Genomic DNA, 16,302 nt, shown 5'->3' with positions numbered 1-16,302 from the left:
GGAACTTGAACCCCAGGAGGGATCCCCATCTGGGAAAGCAGGAGGCCAGGAAGCCCATGGGCAGGAGGGGGCCAGGGACCCGTCCTCAGCTGTCCCGTGCCCAGAAGCCCTCCTGCAGAGAGCGGCCCCCAAAGCCTGCTCCTCCTGCCCCTGGGGAGTAGGAAGAAACCTGGACCTAGATTCCCCCATGAAGGTGACCTTCTGAATATCTGGGTTTCTTCATACTTTTCTAAGGACCACCTTGGCTCCCCATCTCTGCCCCACACCAGAAGGCCCAGGCAGGACATGGTCTGAGCGCTCCTTTCGGCCTCCCTTCGAGGCATTAGAGAGGAAGTGGTTGCTCCAGGAAATGGTTACACCTCCCCCCACCCAAAAAAATCCCACATTTCTGGTTCTACCAAAATAACCGAGATGATTCTGGGGGACAGATGGGCATATTTTATGTGTTCCCTTTCTTTCACTCAAATTTATTTCCAATTTTCTTCAATTGCATTATGGGGCAATGAAATATTGGACATTTTTCCCAGAATAAAATAAGCTATTGTGGCCACCTTAAATTCACTTATCTCTTTATTTCTCATAGGTATGTGTACAGTATATGTATATATGAGAGTATATGCACCGAGAGCATATGCACCAAGACAAATTCCTTTTGTGTCCAATCACACTTGGCCAATAAAGAATTCTATCTTCTGTATGCAAATGTATATATTCATATAAACCAGAAATTATATAGTGTAAAATTAAGAAAAAAAGATAAAAGAGTGAGTAGAAAAAACAGTGAAGGAAAGGAAAGAAAAAAGACTTCCAATATTCTTTACAAACATCTCTTATCTCTTTAAAGTTACGACATGGCTCATGTCATTTTAAACAACAAATCTATAAATTGCCAATTTATTTTTTCCATTTTCAACAAAACAACCATCTGAGATATCCAATCTTTTACGAAAGTTCTAGTTGCCTTATCTCTGATCAAAGAGGTCAATTTAACCATTTCCCCGATTCTTCCATGTTTATGTTTCTTGCCTCTGTTGTGGCTTTCTTTTTCCCCCCAGTCCCCACCCTCACCCATCTTCGTGCATCTAGTTCTTTTAAAACAGGTTGTACAGCTCTGTGCCAGGATAAACACAAAACAATATAAAGAAATTATAAATTCCCCACATGTGATGCCTTAGAGACTTTACTGTCACTGCACCTTGTACAACAAAATTAAATGCCATCCATCTTCAGCGTAAATCATATATAAGAAAACTTTTTTTATTATTTTTTTTATTTTTAATATACTTTCATCTTCAGTTGCAGTGTGTTGTCTGGGTACAAGTATCTTTGTTGAACAGTAATCGTAATTTGCAACATCATTCATTACATTGATATTAATTCTACAATATTAAAATACTAATGTTCCACATATTAATTCTACAGTATTAAAATAGTAATAATCAACATGCTAATCACAATATTTGCTTATCTCTTTTAACATATCTTCTTTATTTTGTTTCCTTGTTTCCCTCTTTCTAATTTCCATTTTTATTGTTTAACCATTGATAAAATAAATCCCATGTCATATAATATTCGGTTTGCTCTTTTTCCTTAATTGCAAGCGTTAGTCTGTTCATTTCTGCACATTCTAATATTTTCCTAATCATATTCTCGTTGGTAGGTATCTCTTCGTTCTTCCAGCTTTGTGCAAACACAATTCTAGCAGCAGTTAATATATGAATAATGAAATATGCATTTTCCTTACTTACATTTTTTGGGTAGAATCCCCAATAGAGATATTTCTGGCTTTAAATCAATATGTTATTTTATCATTTTTTCCAACCACGTATGTATTTTTGTCCAGTGTTTTTTTGCTTTTGGGCAAGTCCACCACATATGATAAAATGACCCAGTTATCTGTGGCACTTTCATCATTTAGCCAACTTATCTTTAAACATCTTTGCCAACTGCACTGGTGCAAAATGCCACCTATAAAACATACAAAAAAAATATATGTGCAGTTGACATTGTTAATTTATAGATCCTGTCCCACAATTTTTGCCATTTATCTGATTCAATTGTATAACCATTTTTTTTGTTCATCTTCCAGTTTAATGTATGATAAGTAGCTGTACATTTTTTAAATCAATTTTTCTTCTGCCCCTATTTGTATCTTGTCTAGTTCTGTTAGTTCTTTTTTTAAAAAAAACCTATAGTTTTGCATCTTTCTCATATCTAGAACGTATCTGCACTTGTGAATACTGTGTCATATCAATTCCTTGATCGCTCAATTCTTGTTTATTTTTGAGTTCCCCCATCTCATTCAAAATATCTTTATACCTGCCAATATTTTCTAGTACATAAGAAAATGTTGAGGGCCTTTTAATTGCTACTGGGGAGATGAGTGTCTTTGTCAAAATCCAAAATCCTCTTGAATCTTGATATTGTCATCTAAACCAGCGTTTCTCAACCTTACCAACTCTACAATGGGTAGACTTCATCTTTGCTGGCTGGGGGGATTCTGGGAGTTGAAGTCCGCCCATTTTACAGTTACTGAGGTTGATTAATGCTGATCTAAACACTTCAATTTTTCCACCTCTTTGTTGTGTTGTTTGCGGATGCGACAACCACATTTTCTAATTTTTCCTCCAAGTCTCTTATAAATATTTTGAGTAGTAGACAGCCTAGAAAGGATTCCTGCCCCTCCCTGCTTTACTCCTGGCTCAAACCAATCGCTTGGTCATCTGTTCCGGGGTGTTTCCCGCAGGAATAACATCAAGCTGGATGGCGTTTTGCTCTCCTTTCTTACACCCACCCCCTTTTTTTGAAAATGAGGCAGTCCTTCTCTGAACCTCTGACATTCTACCTTCCGTGGTTCCTCAGATGCACCGAAAAGTCCTCCAAGACAACATCCACAGGTCCCCTTGTGCCTCTTGGATGGAACTGACCTGATTTTGGAGCCCTAAACCCACTTGCAGCAGTCAGGACCCCTCAACCTTGCTTTGCTCCCCTTTCTTTCAAAATCAGGTGAAGTGTGGGTACCACTTTGTAATGCCTTGGTAAGTCCACACTTGAAATGTTGCATCCAGTTTTGATTGCCACGATATAAAAAAAGACATTGAGATTCTAGAAAGAATACAGAGAAGAGCAGAAAAGATGATTAGTGGACCGGAGGCTAAAATATGATAGGAAGAACAGGTTTAAGAATGTCTATTCTAGCGAAAAGAGGCCTGGGGTGACATAATAGCAGTGTCCCCATACTTGAGGGGTTACCACAAGAAGAGGGAAGTCAATCTATTCTCCAAAGTACTTGATCAAAAGGCAACGGATAGAAATTAATCAAGGAGAAAAGCAACTTAAAACTAAGGAGAAATTTCCTGACAGTCAGAACAATTAATGAGTAGAATGGCTTACCTCCAGAACTTGTGGGTGCTTCACCAATGGAGGTTTTTAAGAGACCGGGCAACCATTTGTCCTGAATGTATAGTCTCTTGCTTGTGCAGAGGGTTGGACTAGAAGATCTCCAAGGTCCCATTATGTTCTTCTGGTTTTTTGTTTTACCACTCCCTCCTTTTGTCTCCCCTCCTACTTAGAGCCCTTTGAATGCAACTCCCCCCATAGGAGAAGCCAGAAGCCAAGTAGGAATTGGACCCCTCCCCACCTGGCCTTCCACCTCTTAGCAGCTGCCCACCCCTCCCTCCCCCTGGTTTGACCACCCCTAGAGCCAAAAGGGGCTTTTATTACTTTTGGCTTCCCTTGTGAGCTCCGTTCCTTCAGGGGCTCCCACTTCCTGCATTAGCTGCTGTCTGACAGGCTTCCTTGTTGGGATTGACACCCGTCTCCCTTGTCCCTTTGGTCAAAAGCTCCCTGGGCATCTTGGGTGGGTTCCTGAGCCGCTTTTTCCCCTCAAGGGTCAGCATCTTAGTCCTGAGAAGTTCTCTTGCGCTCCCTTTATTTGATAAATTTTGTCTAAAGTTGTTGTTTTCTTCTTCGTGTATTTCCCACAAGTGCTGGGTTTTCCTTTCTTGTTTGTTTGTTTTGCTTTTGATCAACCAAGTGCTGATCAATTGGTTGAGTTAGGAAGTGGATTGACTGGCTTCCATCTGAGCCTGAGGTCATGGGCTAAGAGAGGCGCTCTGGGACAGAGTCACCCAGCTGGCTAAGCCAGGACTAGAACTCACCTCTCCTAGCTGCATCCTTGACTGCTAGCCAAGGTTGGGCAACGAGAGCAACCTTATGACCTACGGACTTCAGCTCCCAGAATTCCTGGGCAAGCATGGCCAGTTGGAGTCCACGAGCCTTAAAGTTGCCAAGCTTGGAGACTCCAGTCCTTGTGGAACAGGAAGAAGAGTTGTCAGCAAGACAATGGTCAGAGAGAGAAGAAATCTGAGTCTGGGCCAGGCAGCATCTCAGACAAGATCCTCCTTGGTTCTCTTGAAGATACTGAGAGGGAGGACGGAAGGAGGGGGCTTCAGACTATCTTCAGACTAGTTTTAGCATGCATGATGCTGGCTTCCTAGTATGGTCTCATTTAATATCACTTGGCCTAAAATGGAGTTGTGGGCACTGGGCACACAGCTGGCGTCTTCACATGTTTCAGGAATCAGAGAACCGAATTTTTACCTCTAAGACTTTTACTCATTTGGAGGCAACAGGTTGCGTGAACCCAGCAATTCTGGATTGTTTATCCTTGAAAGCTGCTCAGAGTCACCAAGGGGGAGTTGTGTGGCCCTATCCATTTTCTGAAATGAATCAATTGTATCTCAAGATTCGGAGGCGGGCAAGGACCCCTCTCTGAGACAGCCCCACTTTCCGTCTCTTCCAGGGAGGATCCCTGGAGGGTGGCAAAGATGGTGAAGTCCTACCTCCAGCAGCACAACATCCCTCAACGGGAAGTGGTGGACACAACGGGCTTGAACCAGTCCCACCTCTCCCAGCACCTCAACAAGGGCACCCCCATGAAGACTCAGAAGAGAGCTGCCCTGTACACCTGGTACGTTCGCAAGCAGCGAGAGGTGGCCCAGCGTAAGTACAGCAACCGGCGGCGTGTCCCCTTCCCAAGACCCCTGTGGGTCAACCAGCGGGGCTGGCTCGGATTCTGGGAGGTCTCTCTGCTCCAAGACGCCCAGGTTGGAGGCGTTGCTCCTCTGGGGAAGGTTTCCCAGGGCGGAGGGGGGAAACCTAGGCAGGGCCCCCCCTGAGATCTGGGCAGGTCTTCCTCCTTCTGGGGCTGAGGGCTGCTGTGGGCAGAGGGTGAGGCGGAGGGACGGTGGGGGCCCTGGGAAAGGCTACTTCTTCAGTTCACGAGAGGCTCTTAGCCAGTTCTGAGGCTCGACGGCTCTTTTGACTTCATTTCTCATTGATGGTTTTCATCAGGAAATGGCCAGATGTTAGCCACACCTGCCAAAGGGCAGGGAGTGTATTATTTTTGTCCCTCTTGGGTTGCAAGCCGGGCAGAAAATGTTTCCTGTGGAAATGCAGTAACATGTCATCCTCTGGATCTGAAATCCTGATCCTTGCCAACTTTTTGAGAGGCGGGGATCTGCAAATGTCACTCCGGAAGTCTGTAGCCCCCAAAAGATGATGGGAAGCAAACCCACCACAATTAGGTTTCACTTGATTTAATTTAATTGTACCTATACATGTCATTGACTGTGCCCTCTCTGTCACATACGTAAAATTGCTAAGCATCGCTCAGACCCTGCAAGATGACGGACTTTAGAGGCGGGATCTAAATCGGGGCTCCATCAGCTCCCATGATTCCCAATGTATTACTGGGTTGGGGTGAAATTGTGAATTTTTAATTGTGAATTTTTAATGTTGTACACTGGAGTCTCTCAGTTGACTTGGGCAGCTATAGAAATGTGCTTAATAAATATATGATAATGAATCAATTACTCCCAGCCATCGATAGCCTTTGGTCTTGGAGGGGGCTGAAAAGAGAAGCCACCAAGACCTCAACTCTCCAGCCCAAGAGCAGCTTCTGCTCTCTATCTTTTCTCCAGAGCTCAGCGACCCTTTGCTTTCCAGTCCTTCCCAGGGTCTCTGAGGAGCCCAACTCTCTTTTTGCCCTTCCAGAATTCACCCACGCCGGCCAGGGCCTCCTGGTGGAGGACCCGATGGGGGAGGAGATCCCGGTCAAGAAGGGCCGGAGGAACCGGTTCAAGTGGGGCCCGGCGTCACAGCAGATCCTCTTCCAAGCCTACGAGAGGCAGAAGAACCCGAGCAAGGAGGAGAGGGAAGCTCTGGTGGAGGAATGCAACAGGTACCGGGGAGACGGACACTGCCTTGCGTTCGTCCCAGGATGGGCCTCTTGGGAGAAGACGACCTTGGGGTCCCTCTTGGGAGCTGATGGCCAACTCTGGCCCTAGTTCTGCCTCGGTTTTCCTTTTCCAATAAGCAGCAAAGTCGGAAGGTCATTCAAAAGCAATTTATTAGAGTCCTCTGATAAAGTCTGGGTCTCTCTATGAGAATGGATTACATTTACTTTTATAGTTAGAACAACAAAGAACTTCAAAGCAAAAGTGGATTGGTTTAGAAACAGGCATCTGTTCAGTTACATCACAAGAATTACAGCATAGCCGTAGGAAAGGGCATTGGGTTCTCAGTGAAGGCAAAAGAACCACTTGCAAACAAAAAATAATTCAAATGAGTTTGGGTAAGATACGTTCTCAGTGCTTCTCAAGGTCTGACTATTTTCTTTGATCGTGGAGGTTTGAGAACAGCTAAAAAGGAAACTGTTACCTACAAGGTGTTGAATACTTTCCTGACAGTCCTGGTTTCTGAAAGAGAGGAATTTCCTTGAAGGTTAAGTTTTATGGGAAATTATTAACAACGCAAGTGAAGAAGCAAATGTAAAATACAAGAAAACCCCTGTCAAGGACCCGCTGCCACAGTATTACAAAACCATGTTTCAAGTATTCCAAAGTCCATCCTCTCAGAGCCTCCCACAGGCCACCAGGCCAATGGCCCCTTGATCCGGCCCCACAAGAGGGGAGGTGAATTCCTCCTCCTATGCCAGATCCGGTCGCCTCCAGACACCTGTTGGGAGGGAGGGCTGAGATTTCATCCGTTTCCCTCCGTGAAAAGCTCCTTCACCTTCACCTTCCCATCTCTGTCTTGTTCCAAATTAACCTTAAACACCTCGCCATTAATCTGTGCTTGATGCAAACAAAGAGGGAGGGGAGGAACTCCAAGGGATTCAGCACAATCACATTTTTGATTACAATTAGCACAGTGCAGAATAAATAAGTGAGAGCTTCCCAGGAGGCTATTCATGACAAAAATCTTCAAACTCGTCTATTTTTATTTGCTTGTTTAGATCCTGCTTTTATTATTTTTACAAATAACTCAAGGTGGCCAACATATCCAGCACACCTTCCACTTCCTATTTTCCCCATAAGAACAACCCCCTGAAGTGGATTGGACTGAGAGAGAGGGACTGGCCCAAAGTCGCCCAGACTAGAACTCCCAGTTGCCTGGTGAATGGCCAAAGTCACCCAGCCAGCTTTCATGGCTAAAGAAGGATTTGAATTCACCATCTCCTGCTTTCTAGTCTGGTGCCTTAACGACTAGACCAAACCGGCTCTCTTCCTAACTCTGGAGAAGCATTTCAATGACAGTTTTGTCTGCTCCAAAAACCTGAATCTTGTGAAACATGCTGGGCTCCTACCTAAGGATTTTGAGGTTTATCAGCGCCAGCTCTGCAATTGCATGTTGGGCTGAATGAGCCATCGTTCGGGATGGTGGTCACCATGATGTATATATTTTTTTCTGAGGACTGGTTTGAATAGTTTGCCAAAGTGATGCACCATATCTCTTGAACCTGGTTCACTTATCAAACGAGCCATAAAATAGTCTGCTGGGTTTGGTTTAATGTGCTATGTAAATCCAGTAATGGCAGCTGATGACTTGTAATTTATGGTTTGGCAGAAGTGGGGAAACTCTGTTGAAGGAAGCCAATTGTCATAGCCTTGGGTGTGCTTAGTGTGTTGTGAACTGTGATCATCTGCTTTGAGTACACCAGGATTGCATGAGATACAAACCCAGTTATCAACTCTCCTTCCCCATAGGAAACCGCCACATATTCTTGGAGGTCACCCGGGTTTTCCTAAACTTCATCATCATTTCTCAATCTTGGCCACTTGAAGATGTGTGGACTTCAACTCTCAGAATTCCATGACCACGATCTATAAGTGACCAAGGTTGAGAAGTTGGTTGCTGAGAATTTCCAGGAATTGTGTTGTGCCATATTGGGAATGTATCTGGTTGGGGAGGCCCTGTGATTGCCCCAGACCTGACTCAACCATGCCCTTCCTCGGCAGGGCAGAGTGCCTTCAGCGTGGCGTCTCTCCATCCCAGGCCCAGGGGCTGGGCTCCAACCTGGTGACCGAGGTGAGGGTTTACAACTGGTTCGCCAACCGCCGTAAAGAGGAAGCCTTCCGGCACAAGCTTGCTATGGACAGCTACAACGGCTCCCAGTCCAGCTCCGTGCCGACCTTGGCCTCTCATGGCTCCTCCTCTCTCCAACCAGCAACTCCTCTGTCCCCAGGCAAAGTCCATGGTGAGTGCCAGGCGGAGGGTGGCAGGGGAGAGGAAGACCCCCGGGGACATATGGAGAACATAGGAAGAACGGTTGCAGAAAATGGCCACGTCTAGTTTAATCAAGAGAAGGATGGGGGGCGGGGTGATGTGATGGTAGCGTTCTACTATTTAAGGGACTATTTAAGAAGAAGAGGGGGTCAAGCTATTCTCCAAAGTACCTGAGGGCAGGACAAGAAGCAACGGATGGAAACTAACCAAGGAGAGATCCAACCTAGAAATAAGGAGAAATTTCCTGACAGAACAATTAATCAGTGGAACTCCTTGCCTCAAGAAGTTGTGAATGCTCGCCAGCACTGGAGATTTTTAAGAAAAGACAGCCACTTATCTGGAATGGTACAGAGGGTTGTCTGGAATGCCTGAACAGGGTTGGACTAGAAGATCTCTAAGATCCCTTCCAATTCTGTTATTCTGTTACTAAGAAGTGTGTATACATACGTATGTGGGTATGTATCTATATCACTGTGAAGCCTTTGCCTTATGACCACAACTGGGACCAAAATTCCCATGGTTAAGTAAAGTGGTTGTTAAATGAATCATGCCTGACTCTGCAGTCTTCTGTTTGCCATGGTTGGCTAGGAAAAAACACCCCCCACCCCCATTTAAATCAGTTTAATGATTAAATGAATCTTGAGGTCGTTAAGCAAATCCGGCTTCCCCCATTGGCTGTGCTTGTAGGAAACTGTGTTCTGACCCAAGCCTTGTTCAAATTAAACAAACACAAACTGTGTATAAAATCAAACCTTTTTTTTAAATGTGGCACTGGAAAGTCTGTGCATTCCCAGCCAAGAGTCATTTAAACCTAATTGTCTGAGATAAAAGCAAGCCCTTTGAAGGTTGTGAAAGGCTGCCAAGAACAGAAGTCTGATTACTGATAAATATCATCTGACAGAAGTTTCAAAAATAAACTGGAGTTCGCAGGGCTTCAACGAGGACTCAGAGTCTAAAGAACTTCTTTGCTTCCTGCAAAGAACACTTCCCTGAGGGCTGGTTTTTATCCCTTATGGGAGGGGCCATCACCTTCCAGCCTTACTCCCGAGTCGCCCTTGCTGTTTCAGCTGCTCCCTCCTGACCCCGGGACACTAAAACTGTCCGAAATACTACATGCTGGTTTCTAAGTGTCTGAAAGATTTTTGATCAATTTTTAATTTTATTTCCAAAGTTAAAACACAAACTTCAACAACAAAAAAGAAAATAACAACAAAGCAAAAACTAAACAAGACCAAAAAAAAGCAACCTAAAATAATGCACTATATTGTCCCCCTATTTGAGCATTGATCAATATAAGCGCTGAATTTTTATCAGCCATGTGACCCATGGGATGCCAGGATGGTTATAAATGAGAGTAAGCCACTTTTTTCAATGCTGGTGTAACTTTCCGCTGTAAGCTGAGGGCTGCCTGTATATTCACGTGTAGAGTTCTGTTTCTAAGCGAAATGGGAAGATGGAAGAGCTTTGCTGACTCAAGTTGCTGCTTTGTAGCCTCGAGTTCTGCCAAGCTCTGGAGAAAGGGAGGGCAGGAGGAGGTTAAGGTCTCCTAAAGCGGGGGTCCCCAACTCCTAGTCCATGGCCCACTACCGGTCCGTGGCCTGTTGGGAACTGGTCCGCGCAAACTGCAGGCAAGTGTGCAAAGCTCCGTTTGCGCATGCACAGGATTTGGTTGCGCACCTGAAACCACCCCCTCCCCCACCAGTCTGTGGAGCCAGAAAAGTTGGGGTCTGCTGTCCTCAGGGAACTGAAGCACCTGCTCCAGTGGTGCGACTGAACCGGTGTAACAACTGGTTCGGTGAGCGTGTGCTTTGCGTGCACGCGCAGCATTTATAAAAGACAATTTTTAGCTATAATATTTTTTTCCTCCTGTTGCAGCCCCGGTGAGTAAAACAGCTGATGCTCTGCTGTGCGAATCAGCTGTGCTCAAAAACAAGGAAATAAGGCACAGGAAAAGGGCAGGGGCAGGTGGGCGGAGCCAAATGGTCACCAGAACGATCGGTTCGCCTGAACCGGTCTGAACCAGCAGAATCCCATCCCTGCCATGCTCCAAATCCTGCTGTTTGCCCCAAGCTGAGCAAGAGGACACAGATCAGGCAGCCTAACCAAGAGTCATCCTGGGGGCAAAAGCTTGTGGCATGGAAACCATCTCCCCAGTTTGTGGCACAGGGGGGTTGTCCCTGGCCGTGCTCACCAAGGCATCTACTTGATGAGGCTTTCTTGTTGCCGTTGCCATTTCAGAGCCCTCTCCTCTCCATCAGCAGCAGCAGCAGCAGCCGCAAGGTCTCTCCTTCTCGGACCCGGGCATGAGGTACAGCCAGCAGCCCGTCAGTGAGACCGATTCCTCCCACAACAGCCAGCACAATTCCATCACAACCACCCAGACCATCCTGCACCAAGCTTCCTCTCCGAGCCTCTGCTCCACCAGCTCAGGACCAGACACCAAGCTGGTGAGCGAAAGGTGCCCGAGACCCTGGTGGGGGGCGGAAGGAGAGGCTCTGGCTGGATTCTCGGAGCCTGCCAGTGGGAGGGACGCTGCTCCCTGGGGGATGGTGGGGAAGCTGGGATGATGGACTGCAGGGAAGCAGCCATTTCAGGGAAGGAGGGAACCCACTCCAGAGAGTTGGGAGGAAGACAAGAGGCAGCCCAAACTAGAGCTGAAAAGGGAGAGACTTGGGACAGCCACTTTGCCAGGGTATATCTGGTAGTCCCGTCGTAAAGGTTTAGTCTGGCAAGATTCTGTCTATTTAGTATGAACCAATAAAAAAACTGAACTCTGGCTGAATTGTTCAATGGATGGAAACTTATCAAGGATAGAAGGTCTCGGGTCTCCACCTTGAGTAGGAGATTGGACTAGAAGACCTTCCTTCCATTATTCTTTTCCCACATCATTCTTGGGCAGGGGTCTCAAACTCGCGGCCCGCGGGCCAATTGCGGCCCACAGGACGATATCCTGTGGCCCCCACCGTGATATGAAAGTATAATATTAGTGCGGCCCGCAGGGGGAATGGACCTCTGAAGGAAGTCCCGCCCGCCGTTCCTCGTCGTGGCTTCTTCTCCACCCTGAACTTTAACAAGTCCAAGTACAGGTCCAGACTTACTGATGATCATCTTCAAGCCATAACTGAGGGTCATCTCAAGGGCCTCCTCTCTCAAGCCAAACGTGGCTCAGATATGTGAGAGGAAGCGTTGTCAGGTCCCTGGCAGCAAGGAGTAAGCTGGAGAAGCCACGTTCTGAGGAACCGTTCATGATCTTCGTTCAATGTTCCATTCATGTGTTCAGGACAGGAAATCATGAACTGTTGATGACATTTGAGGATATTTTTTTAACAACGTTTTTTGTTGAATCCCTTATGTGGCCCAGCCTCACCCAGCCTCTGCCTCCAGCGGCCCCCAGGTATATTGAGTTTGAGACCCCTGTGACAAGAAGCCAAGGGGAGCATCCTAAGCCAAGGAGAAGGATCCCTGGCCGTTTCTGCCATCCGTTGTGGGCCTATCTTGAGGGCTTCCCCCTCCTGGTATGTGCCATCTACAAGTGGCAGATGGGGCCTCTACACTCTGATCACCCAGCACATTTATGTCCAAGCTGGGTGTGGACTCCAGCAGGAGAGGAGAAGGATCAGCTGGCAGAGACTTTTGACTTCAAGAGTTCTGGCACTACTGTGCTGGGCTCCGAAGGGTTCTTAGACCTTCTGGCTTCCTTCCTGTTCCATAGATCTCTGCTCCAGGGGGTTCGCTTCCCCCCGTCAGTACCCTGACAGCGCTGCACAGCCTGGATCCCAACTCGCACGCCCTGAGCCATCAAACGCAGAACCTCATCATGGCCTCCCTCCCGGGGGTCATGGCCATTGGCCCTGGAGACACACCTTCGCTTGCACCAACGTTCACCAACACGGGGGCCTCCACCTTAGTCATTGGTAAGTGAGGAGGCATTGAGTGTGGAGAGTGGGCCTCGTGAAAGTAGCTGGCACCTGGAGACGTGCAGGGCAGCTCCCTCTTCAGGAGCCATGCCCTCTGCTACCCAGATGGGCACTCCTTCCTTACTGGCAGGGGCTGCCCATAGCTTGAGGCCTTCCAGCCGAGATAATATTTTTGGGTGGAAAATATTATGGCCGGAGGACCACTGAGCTCAGCCTTCATGCAAAGGACCCAGTGAAGTAGCCAAAGGTGCTGCACTGAGATTTGTGCTCCAGGTTAATAGGTTTGCCTATGTGGGTGGCTTCCTACATTCCACCAAGCAGCCACCATTCATCTTAACCGGAGTTTAAGTCCATGTGCACAACAGAATCCTATAAACCATAGTATACCAATAAAAAGCATGGCACACTATGAAAAGCCGTATGCTCAATGGCTAGACCAGGGGTGTCAACTCCATTTCATTGAGGGCCGCATCAGGGTTGTGTTGGACCTTGGAGGGCTGGAGGTGTGGCCATGGTGGGCGTGGCCAGTTCAGTTCCTCGGTTTGGTGGCACCTGTGTTGGCCAAGTGCTAAGGCAGGACTTCCCCAAGACCCTTCCTCACTCTCATTATAATCAATCTTCCTTCCTTCCTTCCTTCCTTCCTTCCTTCCTTCCTTCCTTCCTTCCTTCCTTCCGTTTCCTCTCCCCTTCATTCTCCTTTCTTCTTCCTTCCTTCCCCTCTTTCCTTCTTTTTCCTTCCTTGCTCTCTTCCCCTCTTCCTTTCTTTTTCTTTGCCTTTCCTCTTTCCCTTCCTTCCTTCCTGTCCCTTCTTGGATGCTCCACTGCAAAAGGGGAAACATTTGTGTTGTTTTGTGTTTGTTTTGCTAGCCCCCTGCCAATGAAAACGGAGCCCCCCTGAGCTCCATGTTTGCTGGCAGAGGCACTGGGGGCCGGTCCTTTGCTGCTTCCAGAGGGGCCCCGTGGGCCGGATCTAAGCCCCCTGCAGGCTGGATCCAGCCCATTGGCCTGGAGTTTGACAGCCCTGGGCCTTAAACCACCCTAAGCCAACTGGACTGAACAAGCCATCAAGTGGCCACTAAGCCAGTCACCCCATTTTTCCCCAAAGAACCTGCTAGGACCAAACCAAGCCAATGGGTTATCTCGGGGCTTAGCATGACGACGAATCCATCCCATGGTGGGGCGGGGTGCATGAGGGCTGCGGGATCATGTTAAGGGGGGGGGGCGCTGGGGGGTTTGACAAGCTCTGGGTGCTGCTGCCCATCCTGACGAAGGGTCTGTGCTCTCCAGGTCTGGCTTCCACCCAAGCTCAGAGCGTCCCCATGATCAACAACATGGGCAGCAGCCTCACCACCCTCCAGCCGGTCCAGTTCTCCCAGCAGCTGCACCCGTCCTACCAGCAGCCCATCATGCAGCAGGTCCAGGGCCACCTTAACCAGAGCCCCTTCATGGCCACCATGGCCCAGATCCAGGCGCCTCACGGTAGGTTTGGTCCAGGAGGGCGGCCATCCGAGGAAGGCTCCAGGCCGGGCACCCTCCCTGCCCCCTTCCAGCCTCCGTTGCTCACGCTGCCTTCTTGATTTCCATGGTCCCCAGGTCTCTACAGCCACAAGCCAGAGGCGACCCAGTATGCGCACACCAGCCTTCTCCCCCAGACCATGGTGATCACAGACACGGCGAACCTCAGTACCTTGGCCAGCCTGACACCAACCAAACAGGTGAGGGGGGACTGGGGGTGAAGGGGGCCCAAGGGGCCAACCCCAAGTGGTCCAAGCAGCAACAGAGAACAAGCTCAGGCGAACCACATGGGATCTGCTTCTGCACCCACAGCAGACCCAACCCTGGCCCAAGGGGCAAGTTTCTCAGGGGGAAGTTATCCTACAGTGTCTTCGGTAGGACAAGAAACTAGTATGTAAACCGAGAGCAAACCCCGCTCTCTTCTAGCCCTGATGATATGACCTAGTTGGGTAACGAAATGTCTGCAAGGAAGCGGGCAAGCTCAGAGAGCACCAAAGACCCGACAGTTCAACCCTGATCTGCAAATATTCTCTCTTGAAAGAAAGGAGCGGTTTGCAAACACAATTGGATGACACTGCTAGCCAAACACAAGTGTGAGTTTCACAACCTGAAACTAAATCTCTTTGTTCCTGCTAAATTTTACACCCCAAGTTTCAAATAGGATTTGGGGTCATTCTGGAGGGTGTTCTTAGGGGATGAAGGCAGGAATGGAAGCATTTCCCCTCCACAGAGGTCCTGCTCTCCTTCCCACCCTTTAAGGCAGGGGTCCCCAAACTTGGCAACTTTTAAGAGTTGTGGACTTCAACTCCCAGAATTCTGGGAGTTGAAGTCCACAACTCTTAAAGTTGCCAAGTTTGGAGGCCTCTGCTTTAAAGTGAAACATCCTGCCCCAAACCCTAATATTGGCCCTGCTTTATCTGGCAAGGTTGCTTTGTTCCTGCAAGGTATCCTCCAGTTCCTTGGTTGGCAAGGAGAGCTGGTTGCATTTCATGCGTTCATTAAATTAAATGTATATGCTGCCCGCCTCCTTGGGAAGCCACCCTTCGGTTCACAAAAGGTGGCCCGCTCTTGCTTAAAAGGGTTGTGTGAGCCTAGGAAATTTGCCCAGGGCAGGTTTTCCCTGGCCATAAAAAGCTGAGATATTTGCTAGACGGAAGACAGGAGGAGCTTCCGGCCTTTGAAAGGTTTCGGAACTCTCTCTCTTTCCTAGCTTTATGGCCAGCTCTGTGCCTTTGATCTTCTCCTCCGAAGTCTTTAAGATTAGAAGATCAAAGGCCAAGGCTGGCAAGATTGCCTTTTTTTAAAACTGATTTTATGGTATTGTGAAGTTTAATTTGCTTGTTAAAGATTGAGTGTTATTTTAAGGTCCCTGTACAATTTGAAAAGGACTCAGGCGGCCTTTGGACCTCCGGCAAGTAGAAGCGAAACTCTCGAAACTCATCCTGATTATTCATTCAAGCAGCGCATCTTTTTCAGGCCGTAGTCAATTTGTTAATGTGAACGTAATTCTTTGAAGCGGGGGCTACTCCCTTCCTCCCCACAGAAGCTGGGGTGGGAGAACCCAGCTGCTTCAAAGAAGACGAAGGAACTGGATGAAGAAGCGGGAAAAGTTGAGGGGGCTTTCCTGCAAAGTACGAGGCCGGCAAATTGTAGGTGCTAAGAAAAAAGAGGGAGGAAACTCATCAAGGAGAGAAGCAACCTAGAACTAAGAAATTTCCTGATAGTGGAACAAGTTGCCTCCAGAAGTTGTGAATTCTCCAACACTGGGAGTTTTTACAAAGATGTTGGATAACCAAATTGCCTGAAGTGGTGTAGGGTTTCCTGCCTAAGCAGGGGGTTGTGCTAGAAGATCTCCAAGGTCCCTTTCAACTCTGATATTCTATTCTGAATAATTCTATTGGCACTTTGCCAGTTGCAGAGGCACCAAAGGATGGAAGCTCCACCCATTCTTGCCCCTTTCAATACGTTCCAGGCTTCTCTTGCTGACCATTCGCTCCAGGGCAAGAGTCCAGGAAGTCCGAAGAGGCTCAGCTGTCCTGGACTGCATGCTAAAGCGATAGGAAGTTTAGCTGAGGAAATAGAAACAGTGGGAAAATTAATGGAAATGGACCATTTAACGCCGATTCCTGATTTTTAACAAACAATAAGTCTGAGCACAGGCACAGGTGTGCCTTGGACTTTAAGGAATTGGGACTTTGTTCAAAACAGGAGAGGGATAAATAGGGCACGTAGCAGGAGAGAGAAATGGGAAGAGGACAGAGAAGTGGGAAGAGGACGTCAGGAGGGATAGCTGCTCCAA

The 16,302-nt window shown here is 47.6% G+C and overlaps 1 protein-coding gene across 1 annotated transcript in view; it reads left to right on the top strand.

The window, feature by feature from the left end:
- The window catches only part of HNF1A (HNF1 homeobox A), a 30,338-nt gene that overhangs the window by 10,437 nt on the left and 3,599 nt on the right, over window positions 1-16,302 (top strand). The window contains exons 2-8 of the mRNA XM_026717048.2: window positions 4,805-5,004; window positions 6,058-6,244; window positions 8,304-8,542; window positions 10,810-11,018; window positions 12,284-12,485; window positions 13,776-13,967; window positions 14,082-14,203. Of these exons, the coding sequence (XP_026572833.1) occupies window positions 4,805-5,004; window positions 6,058-6,244; window positions 8,304-8,542; window positions 10,810-11,018; window positions 12,284-12,485; window positions 13,776-13,967; window positions 14,082-14,203 (1,351 nt within the window). The remainder of the gene's footprint in view (window positions 1-4,804; window positions 5,005-6,057; window positions 6,245-8,303; window positions 8,543-10,809; window positions 11,019-12,283; window positions 12,486-13,775; window positions 13,968-14,081; window positions 14,204-16,302) is intronic.

Source organism: Pseudonaja textilis, chromosome 15 (assembly GCF_049901715.1).
Source record: "Pseudonaja textilis isolate UNSWEBS1 chromosome 15, rPseTex1.2, whole genome shotgun sequence".
NCBI lineage: Eukaryota > Metazoa > Chordata > Lepidosauria > Squamata > Elapidae > Pseudonaja > Pseudonaja textilis.
Note: the sequence above shows the minus strand (reverse complement) of the source record. Positions and strands in the feature narration are given on the sequence as shown.